Genomic DNA, 22,040 nt, shown 5'->3' on the forward strand with positions numbered 1-22,040 from the left:
GTTTAAACATGTGACTTCTATCTCTCGTTTCAGGTGATATACGTAATGACTTGTACCTGACACTAGAGAAGGGGGATTTTGAGAGAGGCGGGAAGAGTGTGCAGAAGAACATCGAAGTGACCATGTATGTTCTTTATGCAGATGGAGAGATCCTGAAGGTAAGCAAATTAGTTTGTTTCCGTGCTGAGTTACATCAATATCAACCTACTTGTTCCATGCACATCTTCTCTTGCCTTCTCTAATACCCTGGAAAGTTTTGAATAAAATGATTTCCTTCAACGTTTTGGGCCTTTGGGGTTCTTTATTTACTACTATACTATGATAAAGAGATTTAACTACCAGGCTTGAATTAATTTAGGGCAATTCTGCTAGTGGGGAAATAATGGTAAACCTCTGAATTTGGGCACTTGGACAAAACATTAATAAACAGTAAGTGAAAAGCTAATTTAGTTAAACTTTTCACTCAGAGTGGATCAAAATTCAAGAATTCCATGCCAGTGATGGGAGGGGAGAAGGGTGCGGCTGACTAAATTTAAGTGAATGGCATTGTGCTCTGGTGTGTGGGATCACAGCACTGCTCAGGTTTGGCTCAGCTGCCACTCTGTTAATGATGAGGGGTGGCTGGGCCAAATGTGAATGGCACTGTAACTCTGTGCACCAAGTCGCAATGCCCAGAATGGGGAACCAGCCCCAGCCCCGGGGAAGGAGCCACTGCTGCAGCGTGTGTGGGGCAGGCTCACAATTTTTAGTATCTAGCAAAAGTTATGAGGTTAAGCTCCCAGCTTGTCCTTGAAAGTGTTGTGCAAGTTTCCTTTGAGGATGAGGACTGAATATGTCACTCTATACCTGACTGAATAGAGACACTAGATGTATGGCTTATTAAAATAATCTGTTTCCCACTGAAACCCCCCCTTTCCTTTCCTCCCTATGACTGGAGGGGTATTAACGGACCATTTCATCTTGAATGGTCCCTTGAAATGTGTGTTAGCTACTTATGCTAAACAATCTGTTCCACCTTGTATTTAGCTGTGACACTGAGTGAGTTTCCCAGACCTATAGAAGAGCTCTGTGTAAGCTCGAAAGTGTATCTCTCTCACCAACCAGAAGTTGCTCCAATAAAAGATACTACCTCACCCACCTTATCTCTGATATCTGGGAACAACACAGCTACAACAACAATACTGCATACGAAAATATGAGTAAGGATGACAGAATTGGGCCTTTAGGGAGAGATTGAGATGTCCTTAAAATTATTGTCTTGTCCCACTGAAGTCTGTAGAGGGCATTGTATTCAAATTTGAATTATTTCCCAAGTCAACACGTTTGGTGGTTTTAGTCTAATTTCTGTCTAATTTTAGTGGAAATTTCCTCACACTACTTTGTAATTTAGCACCCCTTATCACAACCAGCAATCTCTGTTCAGAATAAGCCATAGACCAGGAACAGCAAAATATATTTCAAATTGGAATTGTGGTGCTTTGACTGTGTGAGAGAAACTTGCGCAGTTCTGCTCAATTACTGTATGCTAGGAACAGAGAATTGCTATCAATCTCTCCTCTCTATTAAGCACTAAAAGTTATTAAATTCACCCTATAATTAAAAGAAACTTGGGGGAGAAAATGGCTGCATCGCACTACGTAAGCAGCCTCAAGGAACTCAGGTGATCCTTCTGGTAAAACAAATATAAACACTGAAGATATTGGATCAAGCAGCTCTTCCAGAAACTCCTTACTATTAATGTTTACAATAAAAAAATATTAATCTTTAATGAATTCTTTTTCATTTTCTATTATGTTGAATTATTGCAGCTGAAGTTCTCTAGCTGACAGTGTCTTTGCAGCAAGAGCTTCTCCTTCTGTTTAATATCAAAATCCTATCTGACCTTGAATGATATCTGCTTCACTCCTGATGGGAAATGACAGGGATGTCACAAGTATACAATTAAAAGCCCACTTGCTCTAAATGGCCAAAATGAAGATTAACTAGACCACATGTATGAAGTGTAAAGTAAAATACCTTGAAATTTTGCGAATAGTTTGAAACAAAACAGAATGATTCTGAAAATAAAAGATAAAACAATATTAATTTAGTAAGTATCATACTGAAAACACCTAGGGTAATAAACCTATATAGGTTTTTGGCAAATGGATGCCTAGACATCTTAAAATCCATTACAGAGCTTAGACTATTAAAGTGATAGATCTCATCATTCTCAGAGATCTTCACCTAAATTAAGAGGAAGACCTTGAAAGCAAAATTTTGTCTAACCTTTACAGCATTTTGGAGGCTGACACAAATGTTTGAGGAGCTGAAGTTTTCTGTTTTTCAGGGTTTTTCTATAGATTTACAACACCAGTATACCCTTAAAAGGTCAACTGGGACAAGGATATTAATGTGGAATGATAAATTACCCCACTAAATTAACAGTAATCCCAGATGGCTGGTCTCATTTGCTTTTACTTTGGCAGATGAATTGGCAAAATTTTTACATCATGCAGAAAACTCGACAGTGAGCAAAGAGATGAGACAGGATTAGTCTCCAAATTGAATGCTGTATAGTGTGTTTCTGTTATGTGGTACTGATTATTTCTGCGTATTGGCGACTGGCATTTTTGAAGTGGTCTAAATTCAGTTCAATAGATGTTAAATGTGATATGTTTCATGCTGCTATTCTGAAGTAATAGACTATACAAATATTCAGATTAAAGGGAGCAGAGTTCTGCTTTCTCTTGTGGGCTCTTATTGCGTTAGGCTGGATATTTTGCTTACTTGTTATGAGGTATGTCATATCCCATTTAGGAATCCTCAGTTGTTGTTAATCAGTTCCTTTTTGGACAGCTGTTTGAACATTTGAAATGCTCTATAAGTTAGGGAACATTCTTTTGAATTTTGGGTCTGATCCTCAGCTGGTGTAAATTGAAATATCTCCATTGTTTTCAGTCAAGCTGTGTTGACTGATACCAGTTGAGAATCTGGCCTTACATGTTTCAGTTAAATATTTGGTCTGAAGTTTAAAAACACATGAGCTTCTTTGTGCATTGAGCACACAATTTCTCCATTTTGAGGATGTGTCCACTTGAACTAATCCGTTTGGATTGTAAATTCTTTTGGGCAAGGACTGTCTCTTGCTATAGTATCTGTTTGTACAGTACCTAGTACAATGAGGCCCCAATCTCAGTTGTAGCCTCTCGCTGCTACTGTAATATAAATAATAACAAAAATATTGGTCAGTATTGAAATGGCCCATCTTGTTGAAATAAGGATGGTCAGAGAGCTGGAGATATATTCAGTTCATCTTACTTAGAATCAATGTATGGCCCATGGTTCAGCTATGCATGCCAACATTACATGTTGACTAATTTTATAGATTTGGCATATTTATTATTATTGATATGTTCAATAATAATTATGGTTAAAGTTTCTCTTTTTCTTAATTAAACCTTTTAAAGTATTTCCTTTGTTGGATGATGGTGAGGTCATGTAAGGAACTAGGACAAAGGTTCAGATATCACAGATTTGAGAGGTTAGAGACCCATATAGATTATTAGGTAGATTTTTTTTATAAGTGACAGGTTTCAGAGTAACAGCCGTGTTAGTCTGTATTCGCAAAAAGAAAAGGAGTACTTGTGGCACCTTAGAGACTAACCAATTTATTTGAGCATGAGCTTTCGTGAGCTACAGCTCACTTCATCGAATGCATACCGTGGAAACTGCAGCAGACTTTATATGCACACAGAGAATATGAAACAATACCTCCTCCCACCCCACTGTCCTGCTGGTAATAGCTTATCTAAAGTGATCATCAGGTTGGGCCATTTCCAGCACAAATCCAGGTTTTCTCACCCTCCACCCCACCACACAAATTCACTCTTCTGCTGGTGATAGCCCATCCAAAGTGACAACTCTTTACACAATGTGCATGATAATCAAGTTGGGCCATTTCCTGCACAAATCCAGGTTCTCTCACCCCCTCACCCCCCTCCCAAAAACCACACACACAAACTCACTATCCTGCTGGTAATAGCTCATCCAAAGTGACCACTCTCCCTACAATGTGCATGATAATCAAGGTGGGCCATTTCCAGCACAAATCCAGGTTTTCTCACACACCCCCACCCCCATACACACACAAACTCACTCTCCTGCTGGTAATAGCTCATCCAAACTGACCACTCTCCAAGTTTAAATCCAAGTTAAACCAGAACATCGGGGGGGGGGGGGGTAGGAAAAAACAAGGGGAAATAGGCTACCTTGCATAATGACTTAGCCACTCCCAGTCTCTATTTAAGCCTAAATTAATAGTATCCAATTTGCAAATGAATTCCAATTCAGCAGTTTCTCGCTGGAATCTGGATTTGAAGTTTTTTTGTTTTAAGATATCGACCTACTGATTTTAAAAATATATCACTTCATTTCAAAGGTATTCCAAATCCAAGTAAATAAAAGAGCATTGGGTCCTCCTCAGAGAAGCCAGGACCACAAATCAGTTTCTTACAAGAGATCTACTTAATTTCTTACCAAATTACAAGTAAGAATGGATATATATGCATCCAATGAAGTGAGCAGTAGCTCACGGAAGCTTATGCTCAAATAAATTTGTTAGTCTTTAAGGAGCCACAAGTCCTCCTTTTCTTTTTGCGGATACAGACTAACACAGCTGCTACTCTGAAATAAGTAGATTGAGTGACAATGATTTTGATACATGAGCACTTCAGTGTTAAGTCTCTTTTGAGAAACAGAGGCCATTTTATTGTAATGGAGGGAAGGATAGGAGAGATGGAATTGTTATTAGTTAATATGAATTCCTATGCTTTGAATCCTTCAGGAACTGGTACCTTACAAATAAACTCTGTTTTTCTACTATATGTAGAAGCATGTGATATAACAATAAGCACTTATTAACAAAATTATTGATCATTGTGACAAAGTCAAACCTCACAGCTATAAGAGAGTGGTGGAAGTCATGTGTATCAGTCCTATAACGGTGAAGACCCTTTTTCCTATGAACTGAAAAGACGTTACCTCAGGTTAATTAGAGACACTTGAGTCCAATTAAGGGCTGCCGATGACCTTTAAAAGCCCCTCCTCCAGTAAGAGAGTGGGAGGAGGGAGAAGAAACAAGCTTCAGCAGGGTTAGGGGCAGCAGGAAGAAAAGGGTTATCCTAGGTGAGAAGGCTGGTCTCCTCCGTACACGGGAAACATTGAATTTACTTCTGTTTTGGGGAAGGGCTAGTAACCAGAAACCAGCATAATAAATTAATACTCTAGTCAGGGGTCCAGGAGATGTATTTCTTTTGTATTATGGGGTTCTTTTTCTTAAGAGAACTACTCTAGCCTACCCTGAGCCTGACCTTGTAAATATTGTAAATAAACCGAAGTTAAGAATTTAAAAACCTCCAGAGTAGGACTGACTTACTCCAGCCCTGCCTCTGCCACCACAGACAGAAATGCTGAGGCTGACGTGGCAAAAAAGATGCCTTGCCACATCATATACAGAAATCTGCTGTATGGGTGAGGGAACATGTAGAAAGAGAGAAACCTCACCTTTGGTCTTCTTTCCTTCTGAGCTGCTGACAAATTGGAAAGTCTAATTCCTCCACTGATTATGGTCATTCACTAGTTGTTGTGGTACTTCATCCCAGCTGATGCCAAATCAATCAGTGTCCTCTGGCACTGTCTTCAGTCAATTCTTCCTTGAACTTCCTTGCTTTCTTTTTCCGTTGTCAGATACCCATTTCAATACTTGCTTAGCATGTCTCTTGTCTTCCATATGGTATATATGTCCTAGGCAGCTGACCCATCTTTCTTTGATGATATTTTATAACCTGTCCTGCTCTCTCAGCTCCCTTACTCTTATATTTGTAATTTTGTCTTTTCATGAAATATTCAGTATTTTCCTCCACCATCTTTGATGGGAAGCCTCCAGTCTCTTTTTGTTAGCCACAGTCATTGGCCATGTCTCTGCTCTGAACAGAAACATGCTCAGTACAATCACATGGTATAATCTGACCTATCATTTGGTGTGAAGATCTGTTTGACCAAATTTGGTCATCCTTCCAAAAGTGGTGTTTTTCTTGTGTGAATATGTTTATCACAGCCACCTTTGAATGACATCACACACACACAGGTATCAGAACATTGCTAGCTGTTAAATTTCTTTTCCATCCATGTACACCTTTGTATCTGTTGTACAGTTTTCTACTTTCATAATATTGGTTTTTCTCTGCCTTGATTTTCAGTCCAAATTTTGCTGCTTCCTGTTCTACCTCTGATATAAGGGCAGTAATTCCATTCCAGTTCATACTTAGGGCTGGTCTACACTATGGTGGTAAATCGATCTCAGTTATGCTACTTCATTGAAATACGTAACTGGAGTCAACGTAGCTAGATCCGCTTACCGCAGTGTCTACGCTGTGCTGTGGCGATGGGAGACACTCTCCCACCAACTTCCCTTACCCTTCTTGGCGGAGAGGTGGAGTAGACAATTCGATCAGAAAGTGCTCTCCCATCAATTTAGCATGTCTTCATCAGACCTGCTAAACCGATACTGCTGCAGGGATCAGAGCAGTGCCGATTTAGCCAGTAGTGTAGACCTGGCCTCAGTAAAGCAATGTTGTCGGCAAAGTTAACGTTGTGTTAACTAGTTTCTGCTAACCAATTTTACACCGTCCATGATGCCTTGTGTTGCCTGCTTCATCACCCAATCTACTGCCAATGCAAAGAGGATTTATGATAACACACACCCTTATCTAACTCCAGTCACAATATTGAACCATTCACCCAGGCCTGTATCCAATCTTACTACGCATCTACTTCCATGATATAAACTCCTTATAGTGCTGATCAGTTTATCTGCTGTATCCTAGCTTCTAGCAATATTAGAAGAGTTTAAACTTTATTTATTATGTAGTGCCTAAGAGCCAACCAAGAATTGGCCCCATTGTTGTAGGCACTGTAAATATACACAGTAGTAGGGAGTCCCTGCCCCACAGAGTTTACAGTCTAAATAGACAAGAGAGACACAGGGCAGGGGAAGAGGGTATAATACACAAGCTGAGTGAACAGTGTAATGGCAGCAAATGTCAGGTTAGTTACATGATTATATTTATATATTGTGGGGTTACTTAGAAGGAGATAAGCTAAATATAAAGGGCAGAGAAGGAGAGTGAGGCTGATAGGGAAGGGGGTAAGAGGAGCAGGTGTGGAGTGAAGCTAAGGTGAAGAGACTGCAAAGGAGAGAGAGGGTTGTAGCTAGAGCCCTGCAACTCTACAGATATCCACCTTATATCCATGGACCATTTTTGCAGATCATGGATCAAATGTGGATACAAATTTTGTATCTGCGCAGGGCTCTCATTGAAGCAAACCGCCAATCAGCATAGGGCACAGAAAATCCAGTCAAAGTTGTAGAAAGTTCTCTGAATGTCCAGTGGTCCCTGCTTTGGCTGCTTCTGGCTGGTTCCTCTCTGCTGTTTTACCTGTGGGGAGGGGCACTTGAGTCCTAGTGCCCCCAGAGTGTTCTGTTACATTATAATCTCATAGACTTTAAGGTCAGAAGAGACCATAATGATCCTCTAGTCTGACCTCCTGCACATTGCAGGCCACAGAACCTCACCCACTCACTCCTGTAACAGATCCCTAACCTCTGTCTGAGTTACTGAAGTCCTCAAATCATGATTTAAAGACTTCAAGTTACAGAGAATCCACCAATTACACTATTTTAAACCTGCAAGTGATTCTTGCCCCATGCTGTAGAGGAAGGCACAAAAACCTCCCAGAGTCTCTACCAATCTGATCCGGGGGAAAAAAATCCTACCCGACCCCAAATATGGCGATCAGTTTAGACCCTGAGGAGCATGTGGGCAAGAACCACTAGCCAGACACGTTGGAATGAATTCTCTGTAGTAACTCAAAGCCATCCCCATCTAGTGTCCCATCACCAGCCATTGGAAATATTTGCTGCTAGCCGTCACAGATCCGCTTCATGCCATTGTTGTCAATCTCATCATACCATCCCCTCCATAAACTTATCAAGCTCAGTCTTGAAGCCAGTTAGGTTTTTTGCCCCCACTACTTCCTTTAGAAGGCTGCTCCAAAACTTCACTCCTCTGATGGTTAGAAACCTTTGTCTAATTTCAAGCCTAAACTTGTTGATGGCCAGTTTATATCCATTTGGTCTTGTGTCCACATGGGTGCATAACTTAAATACCTTCTCTCCTTCCCTGGCATTTATCCCTCTGATGTATTTATAGAGAGCAATCATATCTCCCCTCAGCCTTCTTTTGCTTTATCTAAATAAGCCATGCTCTTTGAGTCTCCTCTCATAAGGTAGGTTTTCCATTCCTTGGATCATCCTAGTAACCATTCTCTGCACCTGTTCTATTTTGAATTCATTCTGTTATGTTCCTTCCATATAAATATTTCAAATTGATAGAGAAGTTCAGAACATTAAAAGGGAGGAACCTACCCCACCCAAAAAATAAAAAATCAATAATCCAAAAACTGGGTTACTATTTTCCTGGAAGGAGTGGGGGTAACAGAAACAAAATCAATTTTTCTTGGACGTTATACTTGCAGATTCTTTCAGCTGTCCTTTTTCTGCTTTGTTTTAAGATGCATGGTGTAGTCAGAGCTTCTGAGTTGCTTTGCAGGTGTCCAGCCTAGTGCATGCATTTGTGCTTTACCTTTTTGTATATCTGTATTTCAATACAAACCATGGAGTGTCTCCTTCTTGGCCCTGGTCTACACTACCAGTATAGGTCGAATTTAGCAGCGTTAGATTAATTTAACCCTGCACCCGTCCACACAACGAAGCCATTTTTGTCGACTTAATGGGCTCTTAAAATTGATTTCTGTACTCCTCCTCAATAAGGGGGATTAGCACTGAAATTGACATCGCCAGGTCGAATTTGGGTTAGTGTGGATGCAATTTGACGGTATTGGCCTCCAGGAGCTATCCCACAGTGCTCCATTGTGACCGCTATGGACAGCACTCTCAACTCAGATGCACTGGCCAGGTAGACAGGAAAAGTCTCACAAACTTTTGAATTTCATTTCCTGTTTGGCCAGCGTGGCAAGCTGATCAGCACAGGTGACCGTGCAGATCTCATCAGCAGAGGTGACCATGGAGTCCCAGAATCTTAAAAGAGTTCCAGCATGGACCGAATGGGAGGTACTGGATCTGATCGCTGTATGGGGAGACAAATCCGTGTTATCAGAACTCCATTCCAAAAGACTTAAGGAGCTCAGGAAAGCCTACCAAAAAACTCAGGAGGCAAATGCCCATTTGGGGTCAGAGCCCCAGACATGCCGCTTCTATGATGAGCTGCATACAATTCTAGGGGGTGCCCCTATAACTACCCCACACCTGTACGTGGCCTCCTGCAAGGGAGTCTCACTCAACAGGGATGAGGATTTTGGGGACGACGAAGATGATGAGGAGGGGGAGGTTGAAGATAGCACACACCAGGCAAGCGGAGAAACCATTCTCCCTGGCAGCCAGGAACTGTTTATCACCCTGGAGACAGTACCCTCCCAACCTGGGCTTCTGGACCTTGAAGGTGGAGAAGGCACCTCTGGTGAGTGTACCTTTGTAAATATAATACACAGTTTAAAAGCAAGCATGTTTAATTATTAATTTGCCTTGAAGACTTGGGATGCATTCACAGCCAGTACAGCTACTGGAAAACTCTGTCAACGTGTCTGGGGATGGAGCGGAAATCCTCCAGGGACATCTCAATGAAGCTGCCCTGGAGGTACTCCCAAAGCCTTTGTAAAAGGTTTCTGGGGAGGGCAGCCTTATTGCGTCCTCCATGGTAGGACGCTTTACCACGGCAGGCCAATAGCACATAGTCTGGAATCATTGCATAAGAAAGCATGGCAGCATGTGGTCCCGCTGTTTGCTGGCATTCAAGCAACATCCATTCTTTATCTCTCTGTGTTATCCTCAGGAGAGTGGTATCATTCATGGTCACCTGGTTGAAATAGGGGAATTTTATTAAGGGGACATTCAGAGGTGGCTATTGCAGCTGGGCTGTTTGCCTGTGGCTGAAAAGAAATCATCCCCGCTGTTAGCCATGTGGTGGGGGAAGGAGTGAAGCGATCATCCCAGAGAATTGGGTGCGGGGGTTAGTTGGGTTTGTGCTGCACGTTAACCTGAAAACATCAGCCTCTCCTTTTAAATGGCCAATGTGTCTTTTTCAATTTTAATCTCCCTTTTTTCCTCCCGCAGCTGCAAATGTTTCAAAGCTGCGACTAGCATCTCTGTCCCAGAGGCTAGCGCAGATAAGAAGGTGAAAAAAACGCACTCGCGATGAAATGTTCTCTGAGCTCATGCAGTCCACCCAAACTGAAAGAGCACAGCAGAATGCCTGGAGGCAGACAATGGCAGAGTCCAGGAAAGCACAAAATGAACGTGAGGACAAGTGTTGGGAGCAACAGGAGAGGTGGTGGGATCAAGAGGAAAGGTGGTGGCAGCATGATAAAAGGAGGCAGGATGCAATGCTGAGGCTACTGGAGGATCAAACGGATATGCTCTCGTGAATGGTTGAGGTGCAGGAAAGGCACAGACCGCCACTGCAGCCCCTGTGTAACCAACCGCCCTCCTCTCCAAGTTCCATAGCCTCCTCACCCAGACGCCCAAGAACGCGCGGGGGGGGCACCCAACCACTCCACCCCAGAGAACTGGCCAAGCAACAGAAGGCTGGCATTCAATAAGTTTTGAAATGCAGTGTGGCCTTGTTCTTCCCTCCTCCCCGACCCCACCTGGTGCTTTCCTCCTCCTCCACCCTTCCCGGGCTACCTTGGCAGTTATCCCCCTATTTGTGTGATGAATTAATAAAGAATGTATGAATGTGAAACAACAATAACTTTATTGCCTCCGCAAGTGGTAATCGAAGGGGGTACGGGAGGGCGGTTGGCTTACAGGGAAGTAGAGTGAACCAAGGGGGCGGGTTTTCATCAAGGAGAAACAAACAGAACTGTCACACCGTAGCCTGGTCAGCCATGAAACTGGTTTTCAAAGCTTCTGTGATGCGCAGCGCACCCTGCTGTGCTCTTCTAGCCACCCTGGTGTCTGGCTGCGTGTAATCAGCAGCCAGACGATTTGCCTCAACTTCCCACCCCGCCATAAACGTCTCCCCCTTACTCTCAGAGATATTGTGAAGCACACAGCAAGCAGTAATAACAATGGAAATATTCGCAAAAAGAAAAGGAGTACTTGTGGCACCTTAGAGACTAACCAATTTATTTAGTCTCTAAGGTGCCACAAGTACTCCTTTTCTTTTTGCGAATACAGACTAACACGGCTGTTACTCTGAAACCAATGGAAATATTGGTTTCACTGAGGTCTAACCGAGTCAGTAAACTGCGCCAGTGCGCTTTTAAACATCCAAATGCACATTCTACCACCATTCTGCACTTGCTCAGCCTATAGTTGAACAGCTCCTGACTACTGTCCAGGGTGCCTGTGTATGGCTTCATGAGTCATGGCATTAAGGGGTAGGCTGGGTCCCCAAGGATAACTGTAGGCATTTCAACATCCCCAACAGTTATTTTCTGGTCTGGGAAGTAAGTCCCTTGCTGCAGCTGTTCATACAGACCAGAGTTCCTGAAGATGCGAGCGGCATGTACCTTTCCTGGCCATCCTACGTTGATGTTGGTGAAACGTCCCTTGTGATCCACCAGTGCTTGTAGCACCATTGAAAAGTACCCCTTTCAGTTTTATGTACTGGCTGCCTTGGTACTCCGGTCCTAAGATAGGGATATGCGTTCTGTCTATTGCCCCACCACAGTTAGGGAATCCCATTGCAGCAAAGCCATCCACTATGACCTGCACATTTCCCAGAGTCACTACCCTTGATAGCAGCAACTCAGTGATTGCGTTGGCTACTTGGATCACAGCAGCCCCCGCAGTAGATTTGCCCACTCCAAATTGATTCCCGACTGACCGTTAGCTGTCTGGCGTTGCAAGCTTCCAGAGGGCTATCACCACTCGCTTGTGAACTGTGAGGGCTGCTCTCATCTTGGTATTCATGTGCTTCAGGGCAGGGGAAAGCAAGTCACAAAGTTCCATGAAAGTGCCCTTACGCAAGCGAAAGTTTCGCAGCCACTGGGAATCATTCCAGACCTGTAACATTGTGCGGTCCCACCAGTCTGTGCTTGTTTCCTGTGCCCAGAATCGGCATTCCATGGCATGAGCCTGCCCCATTGCCACCAGGATGGCCAAATTGCCAGGGCCCGTGCTTTGAGAGAAGTCTGTGTCCATGTCCTCATTGCTTTCATCACTGCGCTGCCATTGCCTCCTCGCCTGCTTTTGCAGGTTCTGGTTCTGCATATACTGCATGATAATGCATGAGGTGTTTACAAAGCTCATAACTGCCGCAGTGATCTGAGCGGGCTTCATGCTTGCCATGGTATGGGGTCTGCAGGAGAGCAGCTGAGCAGAGTTGCAGGGGAAGCGATGGTTGGATGACCAGTTTTGCAGACCTACTGCACCATCTGCTGCCAGGACACAACAGCTGAGTGGGCTGCACGCTTGCCGTGGTATGGAGAGACAAGAGTAGCCGAGCAGAGTTGCAGTGGAAGCGGCCCTGTGAGACCACCAGGAGAGCAGAGTGGCAGCGGAAGCAGTGGATGACGATGGTCATATAGAGGACCTGCGAGGTGGATTCATAGCATCAGGAGAGCAGAGTGGCAGCGGAAGCAGTGGTTCGATGACAACGGTTAGCAGTCCTACTGCACTGTCTGCTGAAAGCAGTATGGCGCCCGCACGGAAAAAAAGCGCGAAACGTTTGTCTGCCGTTGCTTTCCCGGAGGGAGGGGCGACTGACGACATGTGCCCAAAACCACCCGCGACAATGTTTTTGCCCCATCAGGCATTGGGAGCTTAACCCAGAATTCCAATGGGCGGCGGAGACTGCGGGAAAGCTACCCACAGTGCAACGCTCCGAAAGTCAACGCTAGCCTCGGTACTGTGGACGCACTCCGCCAACTTAATGCGCTTAGTGGGGACACACACAATCAACTGAATAAAATTGCTTTCTAAAAAATCAACTTCTATAAATTCGACCTAATTTCATAGTGTAGACACCCTTTCTCCTGCTGTTTGCCACCTGCTCACTATTTCTCCCAACTGTCCTACCTCCTGTTGTGAATGGGGGATTCAGGAAGTTTCCATGATACTCCTTAATTAAATTGACTTGTACAGTTTTTGTTCCTCCATGTGCTGAGAATGTATAGATTAGTCAAGACTACCCTGGAGTTTTTTAGTCTCCAAGAGTGGGAATCCACTCTGGTATCTTTAGGTGGTAATTATTAACCTGTGTGTTCTTTGCTTGCCATTACTCAGTAACATGAAATAAAATGTTCTATCTAAGGGCACTGGGGCACTGGCATTTGATCTCAGAACAGGGCTGTATGGCCAGTGCTTCAAAGAGCTAAAAAAAATTGAGAGCTCAGAGAGTTCTTCGCTGTATTTACGTTAGTGAGCTGAGACCCAAAAGTAGGAATCTAGCCAAATGATGTTTACAGAGAAGCCTAATTACAAGTGAGTAATTATCTGTTACTTCCCATTTTTTCCTTCTGATCCATTTGTTAATATATATCCTGCACTTACTTGATACAAAGGTAAAACTTAATAATAATAATCTGAGGAAAAAGGAAAGCAAACAACTCCTGTTTGAATGCTGCTTGAGACACAGGTCCCAGAGCTGTACCTCTGATCCAAAGCACCATCTAAAAATCTCCCTTCAAAAAACTTCAGATTCCTTTGCATCCAGGATTCTCCTCCTATCTCTGTCCTTGTGTTTGCAGAAGGGGATGAATTATACAGAGAAAAAAAGAGACTAACCTGAGTAACCTCAGCATGAGGCTCTCTCAGTGTAATAAAATGACTTGTGTATATGGTGTCCAGATAGCTAGTGTAAAAAGTCAGGACGAGGGTGAGAGGTAATAGGTGCCTATATAAGAAAAAGCCCTCCAAATTGGGACTGTCCCTAAAAAATCGGGACATCTGGTCACCCTACTTGTGTAAAAAGAAAAGGAGTACTTGTGGCACCTTAGAAACTAACAAATTTTTTCCACTCCATACGGCTAAATTCAGTGCCTTGCATAATGACAGGTTTCAGAGTAGCAGTCGTGTTAGTCTGTATTCACAAAAAGAAAAGGAGTACTTGTGGCACCTTAAAATTTGTTAGTCTCTATGGTGTCACAAGTACTCCTTTTCTTTTTGCGAATACAGACTAACATGGCTGCTACTCTGAAACCTACTTGTGTAGTAGAGGTGATGTCTTTTATTCTTTCTTTTGTGTTTTGTTCCAGGACTGTATCAGTTTAGGCTCAGGAGAGCCAAACAGAAGTGCATACCACTCTTTTGTCCTCTACCACAGTAACAGCCCTCGTTGGGGGGAAATTATCAAGCTACCCATCCCCATTGACAGGTTTCGTGGGTCTCACCTTCGCTTTGAGTTCAGGCATTGCTCCAGTGAGTGCAACATAATCATTTGTCCAAAACAAATCTAAAAATGTTGATTTCTTTCCATTACAAGTAGAGGATTAGAATGCCATGTCACTGGAAGAGGGAACCTTAAAGTACAATAAGTACAATGTTAAGAATCCTGGTGCTATCATGAGTTGTTAGAGAATAGAAAAAGAGGGTCTAGATTAGAACATGCAGTTCAGTACAACAGACTCCCATGTTGTTTTCCTACTGTGTTGTTAGACATATTGTCTTTACAAGTTGTGCATATGATTTACTCCGGTCAGCACAATCTTGATAAAGGCTTGTCTGATTTACATTTGTAGAGACTAATTATGTGGTCAATAGCATAAACTGAGACCTAGTACTGTGTGTGTGTGTATCTCTAATCTACAGATAGATATAAAAATGAATCCTTATGTGGCTTTGTGCATTGGTTGTTAGAAATACAGAGAGGCTAAGGAGTGAGTGTGAAGTATAGAGAGTGAGGGGAAAAAATTATACACACATACACTTGCAGCATATGCAGAAATGTTTCTCTATGTTCTTTATTTCCTGTTGCAGCTAAAGACAAAGGAGAAAAAAAGCTCTTTGGCTTTGCATTTACTCCTCTGATGAGGGATGATGGCACCACCCTATCAGATGATATCCATGAGCTTTATGTTTATAAGGTACCATAGCTCACAACTCTTCTAATGCTGCACTGCAGACCTGCCACCTATTTATCCCTACTTCAGTATAGATACATTTGAGTAAACGTCATTGCATTTCTGATCATGCGGTTTTTCATTACATGAGGAAATAGTGACAGGATTCTGAACCTATTTATAACAGATCCTAAATTATAGGACTTGGTATAGATGGGTTTCATTTTTCAGGTACAATTGATTTTCCCCCTCAAATTATAATGATTTTTGTGACTCCTCTCTGGTTTTAAATTCAGTCTCACTAGTATTCATAACCACCCACGAATGCTATGAGGGTATGTTATTACTATACGCTTTTATGCTCTGAAAACATGCTGTTATGGACTAGACTAGTAATGTGAGACACCATAATCCTGCTCGACAATACTCTAGCAGAGTAATTTTGTCCTTACCAGGTTACCCTAGTTTTTTCCTTCAGTGTATAGATATAGCTCTCAAACAGATATATGTAGTGTATCTGAAAGGTCCTTAAAAGTTCTGAAGGGATCTGTGGGTGGGAGACCACATTTTCTTAAGCACAGATGACTTAATGTAGTGTACCTGATGATGGCAAGCATAGGTTTCTGTGTATAGATTTTCTGTGCACTCAGAGGATCGTACAATGGGATTCTGATCTATGACTAGGTCTCCTAGGTGCTATGATAATACAAATAATAATTCAGAGTATTGTTAATCACTTGCTAGCAAGGCATGAATGTGTGGAATAAAGTAAATCAACTGGGTAAAATTTAGTTTCCTTTCTGTATCTGCAGTGTGATGAGAACAGCACATTTAATAATCATGCTCTGTACCTGGGGCTGCCCTGCTGCAAAGAGGACTACAACGGCTGCCCTAACATCCCTTCTAGCCTCATTTTCCAGCGTAGTACTAAAGAGACCTTCTCGATCTCGACCCAGCTCTCCTCCACCAAACTCACCCAGAACGGTACCATAACTGTCCCTTCTGAAAACAAGGCCATTGAAACATGTTCTGTTTTTTCAATATAATGTTCCTTTTTTCTATGGTTTAATGTTAGCTGTGCTTATATTTACTAAGCTTCATTGCTTCTGGAATGAGTAGAGACAGGGTTTTTTAAGGAAATGAGCATACTAACTTGTAACAGAGATAGTATGTATATTTCTGTAAATAGAGGCACAAAGGCTAGGATAAAACATTGTTAATTCTGATTAAACTCATGAGAATAATAAATTCAAAGTTAGCATGTTTACTCAATTCTAAATTAGCTCTGTTGGGCTTTATATTGAAGGTTTCTGTGATCAAGGCTTGATGTTGCTTACTTCAAGTCCTCAGAGACACCAAAGGGTGAAATGTGACTGCCCACAATGCAACATCAAGACAAAACGGGGAGAGATACAACCTTTACTATTTAAACACCATTCATTTCTTTGGCAATAATGTATGATATGTTTCTGAGGTTTACTCCTTGGGTTTTCTCTTTGAGGTGAGGAATAATTCATGGAACAAGTATCGCCTCTTCAATCTCTATCACATCTTGGGAGTGACTTTCTTCCTACCTTAGTTGTTTATAAATTTTAACTGATTCTGAGTGTGTTTCTAACGCACAAGCTTTTGTTATGGGAAGGATTCTTGAACTGTTGTTAGTATTTTAGAGGCTTCACTTAAACTTATGCCATGTTTCAGTCTTTCATTATATGGCGTGAAAAGCAGGAGTGAGACCACAGACAAGATCTAAACGTGCAGTGGAAACTGAAACATTTCTTTCTTTCTTTTAGTGGCCAGTCTGGCCTTCTATTGTTGTCATACTGATTCTGAACTTTAGTAACCTAGCCATGTAGTGCCTGTACTAGACATTCTTCAGTGTCCTTGTGCTTTACAGTATATCAGAGTGCATGTTGCTTTCTTGTGTCATTTTGCAGTGGACTTGCTTGCCCTCTTAAAATGGAAGGCTTACCCAGACCGTGTAATGGATATCCTAGGAAGACTGAGGCATGTCAATGGCGAGGAAATTGTTAAGGTACTGAGTCAACTAATGGTCAGTCTTACTGATGGGAAAATTATTTTTTATGATAACGGTGTCTTCGAGGGAGCAAACCAGAAGAGGCCTTCCTGTGACTGACTCTCTGCTGTCAATTTTTAAAGCCCAGATAATATGACTGTTATCTGATATGTTATGTACCTGGTATTTTTAGAGGGCTCAGGGTTTTGTGTATATATATTTTCAGTGTGTAGATAAGGAAAAGTCATGTTTCTGCTTTATTCCTTCACCAAAAAAGTTAAAGATTGAGATAACATTGAACATTACGCATTAATCTATAACAGCATTAGAATGTTGCAGTTATTTAATATATTTGAATTTAGACCAGTTTAAGAAAATAAATGAATGGAAGCTGGGAATTTAAAAAACTGTAATTCAAAAATCCTAAACTCCAGAAACACTCAGTAAATCGACATTATCCCTGCCAACTAAAGCTTCTTCTTGGAGTTATTGTCCCAAAGGGGCTCCACTTTACGTGGGCACACATCCAGACACTTTTTATCAGAGATTTTTCACTAGCAGTGTCCACATGTCTGTGCCTGCTCCCTACACATCCTTGTGCTCTGGACCAATGGTATATTAGCGAGGAGCAGACCCTTGCAGCTCCAGTTCCTTTTCAACCACCTGTAGCTGGAGAGGGAGCATTGTGGTGTCTGCTAGCTTAGCATACCTAGCTGACCATTTATTTTATTATTTTTGTTTCTTCTTGGTACAAGCTGTGCTTTTGGAGGTTCCCCCACCCTTGTTTTTCACAGCAAGGGCCTCTGCCCTTTGACGTCCTTTTTCTGCAGCCTCCCTCCTTGGGCTATGCCCAAAAACCTGGGTTTTAAACCCTGCCAGATCTGCCACGGGTCCTTCCCCTTGGCAACGGGCATTATGGCTGCCTCAGAGAGTCCCACATCCTATCAAAGTGTAAGGTCTGCTCTGGCTTCAGGAGCAGATCCAGGAAGCTGAGAGAGGACAGACTGAAGTTACTGCTTATGGAGCAGTCCTTGAGAGCCACCATCACTTCAGGGTCTGACTCCTCCTGCATACGTTGGCATCAACCTCTCAGAGCATTCCGGTGACGACTTTGGCTCCGGTGAGCAGAGAAAGGGTAGTTTCAGAGCGTTCAAAGCCCTCTAAAAGGAACAGATATCACTATCCCCATATGTGGCTTCTAAAAGAAGGGGAAAGTCACTCCAAAGGCCAGGGATTGAGAAGGCAGTATGGGTACAACTAGGCTTCTACCTCCTCTGGTATCAAGATGTCGGTACTCATGAACAAGACTTCCAGCACACATACTGAGAAGTCTTACGACCAATAGCTCTGTTCAGCATGATTGTCAGTACCCTTGGAGCCCTCCAAACCCAATGACACCAACCCCAATCCAGTCTTTGTGCATAAGGAGCATATGGACCACCCATCCATACTGTATCCAATACCTCTCAACTCACTTCAGCTTGAGGAGCAGTGTCCAGAATTGCTGATACCAACCAGTTTCCTCTATCATGAGGTTCTCTGAGTCACAGCCTGAATCCGCTGTACTGAGAGGTACACGGGGATTTCCTACTGGTACCAATGCACCCACCTGTCCTGACATACTGCCCAGCTTCTGTGCACCTCCACACTAAAAGTCAGCCATTGGTTCCAACTCAGAATCCAGTACCAACACAACCACCAGTACTGACATGGCCAACAGTACCAACACTCCTAGTTCCTCCGTTAAATACAGGGGGGCAACACCTCCTTGGACTCAGACATTTCTGTCCAGGATTCCACCACATTTCCATTCCAACCTCCCTCTCCAGCAGTGTACCATAAGGACAAGACCCCTGGAACTAGCCAACTTCCAACCTGCCAATGTGGGCAGGAGCACCCTTACTCTCCCTTCCCCTTTCCTTATACACCTCCACATTGGGCTTTCTGGAGCCCTGGGGCTCCTTATGCTGACTAATTTTATAGAATGCCCTCACGGAAGAGGACCTATCAAGAGAAGCAGGCACTGGGACCCTATTCTCCAGGAAGACCCTTTGAAAGAACAAGAGCCAAGGGCAGAAGAGGCATTACCTTCCAATAAATCCTTTTCCTCCAGAGATGGCAGTTATGCTCCTTTCCCCCATCCTACATGCTTGATTTGAAAGTCTTTCAAGAGCTAATAAAGAGGGTGACTGAGAGTTTACAGATTCCCCTAGAGAGAATACAGGAACCCCAGCATGTCTTGCATACTTCTCCTCCAGGCAGGATAACCATGGCCATTTGAAAAACACTGGCTACCATCTACCTATAAGCAGGAGTGCTGGCAAAAAGTACTATGTGCTGGCCAAGGGTTCAGCGTACCTTTTTCTCCCACCTCTGCCCAAACTCTCTGGTGATCAACGTGGTTAATGAGAGAAACAGGAGCTGTTCAAATCAGCTCCTCATGACCAGGATCTTAAGCACCTGGACCTCCTTGGCTGCAAGAGTTACTCTTTTGTTGAACTGCAATTCAGGATTGCCAACTATCGTGCCTTGTCAAAATATGACTACGCACATCATAGGAAATTCTCTCATTTTATTGATCACTTGCCTCAGGACCAGAAGAACCAGTTTCAAACCATCATCTCCAAAGGCCAGATGATATCAAAGCTTCTTTGCAGGTCTCTCTCGATGCTGCTGGTACAGCCTCTTGTTCATTTTGACCATTTGGTCAAGGGTAACAAATCACCTCACTATGAATCCTGTGGTGCACCACCCTGCCCAATTGCCACTCTGTGATGTACATCTCTCCCAGAATACATCAGATCAGACAGATGGTTACTTAAATTATTATAGTCGGGTTACACCATCTAGTTCAGCCCCATTCCCTCTTCCTCGTCCCTTTTGAGGGACTCTTCCCACAAGGGTCTCCTGGGCAAGAGGTAGAATCTTTCCTGCTGCTGCGGGGCAATTGAACTGGTTCCTCATAGTTTCACCTAAAAAGGCTTCTACTCCAGTTACTTCCTGGTTCCCAAGAGAAAAGGGGGATGGAGACTGAACCTGGACTCTGAACACTTACAAAAAAATGCAGAGATTCAGGATTGTATCCTTAGCAGCAATAATTCCATCATTAACTCGTCATTGATGTATTGATTTGTGCCCCTTCCTATATTCCCTCAGTCCAAACCATGATTATGCATATGGTGCAGGTGGGACCCACAGATACTGCGGATGAAAAATCTCTGATCAAAAGCTCATGGGCCCGTGTGCACCTGTAGGGGCAAAACATCTCGAAGCACTCCAGTTTCTGTACCGGAAATTAACCCCTCCTTATCCCCTCTTACTCCTGCACCATGAAAGAGAGGAAATCTTCCTTGTTATGTCTATGAATTAAAATAACCCGGATGGTCTTTTGTTATCTGATTATATAACATGCACGTATCATTCTGGCCTGTAGGAGCTATGGGAGAACTCTCAGGTCTAGTCTGCTGGGGGTCTGCAGCCTGTGTGTTCAGGATGAATGGGTACAAACTTGATTCCTGTCTGTAATTGTAAAAGAGGTCTCTGGCCATTATTGTGTTTGGGGTGAATGTTGCCTTAACTTATGATTTCCTTGTTTTTTAATGTTTGCATTGTTATGAGAAAGTACAGTTAAGCAACCTTACCTCTAAATTAACCGTGTTTTTTGTGTGGAAATATTGAAAAGGTGGCTGTCTCTGAACTCCCTTCCTAAATAAACAAGAATACTCAAAAATTCATTAGTTGCGTGGAGGCAATGATGGAACTGAAACTCCAGTTGACGAGTTGATTTCTGAGCTAAATATGCAGCTCTGCTTGTTCACAAAGCAACAACCTGGTGGCTATTAGTTATGACTGACAAACCTCAAAAATTTTAGCATTTGGACCTGAATAGGCTCAGAAAATGCCAGATGGCTAATCAAATTTATTTCAACTTTTTAGGTTTCTTTTCTTCTATGTCTTGCCCAGATCCTTCCCTTCAGAGCAAGTAGATCATTCTCCCTTACCATGACTCCAACTGCTTCTTAACAATCTACAGGAGGCCTTCTTTATCTCTCTCCGCTTTTCTAAATCTCTCTTTAGGCCTCAAAATAAGAGCTGGTCAGAACATTTCTGACAAAATGTTTTTTCATCAAAGTAAGCTGTTTCACCAAAACTGAAATGTTTCACAGATATGTATGTATTTTGATGAAGTTTTTAACAAGAACATTTGCGAGGTTCAGGAGAGAGAGAGAGAAACCCCAAATTGAAAACCTGGCCTTTTCAATCCAAACATAGATGTTTAGACACAATTTCATTTTGCAAAAAAATGAAAAAGGTTTTGTTTTCCTTGCCAAAATTTGTTTTTGTTCTGTATGGGAATCTCTATTGTGCTGAGTTCCAACTCTTCTGTTATCTTACATGCCCCAGGCTTCTCCAGATCAAAGATGATATTTCAGAATACATTCACACATTTGTGAGCCTGGAGAAGGACACATCCATGCTAGATATGAAGACAGTGGCTGTCCCTTCTACTAGTTCCAGAAATGCAGAGAGCCCTCCCTGCAATTTATTTTGCAGAATTTAAGAATTGGAAGGAGGTGTGTTTGGCCTCTGGAATAGTGAACCCAAAACACCTGCCCACTTCTAATAGTACTCATTTTTGAATAATGCTACGTATTGAATGTTGCCTTACATGATTATGAGCAGAACAAGCCTACTCCTTCATGTCCATATTTGACTTCTTCACAAAATTCCATAATTTTGAGAATAAATTTTGTCTTCAATGCAATACAGCTAGGGTCTGCACAGGGAGAATTTTTCTCTAGGAAATCTTAAAAAATATGTGGACTTAACATATTCCAAGTGAAGCGCTGACTGACTCCCTTCTGGAATTCACTGCCATTCAGTGACAGCTGTATCTTTT

The 22,040-nt window shown here is 42.6% G+C and overlaps 1 protein-coding gene across 2 annotated transcripts in view; it reads left to right on the top strand.

The window, feature by feature from the left end:
* Positions 1-22,040, top strand: part of DOCK3 (dedicator of cytokinesis 3) — a 585,745-nt gene that overhangs the window by 448,343 nt on the left and 115,362 nt on the right. For both annotated transcript variants that reach the window (XM_084634267.1, XM_084634266.1), the window contains exons 15-19: positions 34-158; positions 14,320-14,482; positions 15,041-15,147; positions 15,936-16,107; positions 17,061-17,158. In XM_084634267.1, the coding sequence (XP_084490393.1) occupies positions 34-158; positions 14,320-14,482; positions 15,041-15,147; positions 15,936-16,107; positions 17,061-17,158 (665 nt within the window). The remainder of the gene's footprint in view (positions 1-33; positions 159-14,319; positions 14,483-15,040; positions 15,148-15,935; positions 16,108-17,060; positions 17,159-22,040) is intronic.

This window comes from Lepidochelys olivacea, assembly GCF_965140295.1.
Source record: "Lepidochelys olivacea isolate rLepOli2 genome assembly, chromosome: 7".
Classification (NCBI taxonomy): domain Eukaryota; kingdom Metazoa; phylum Chordata; order Testudines; family Cheloniidae; genus Lepidochelys; species Lepidochelys olivacea.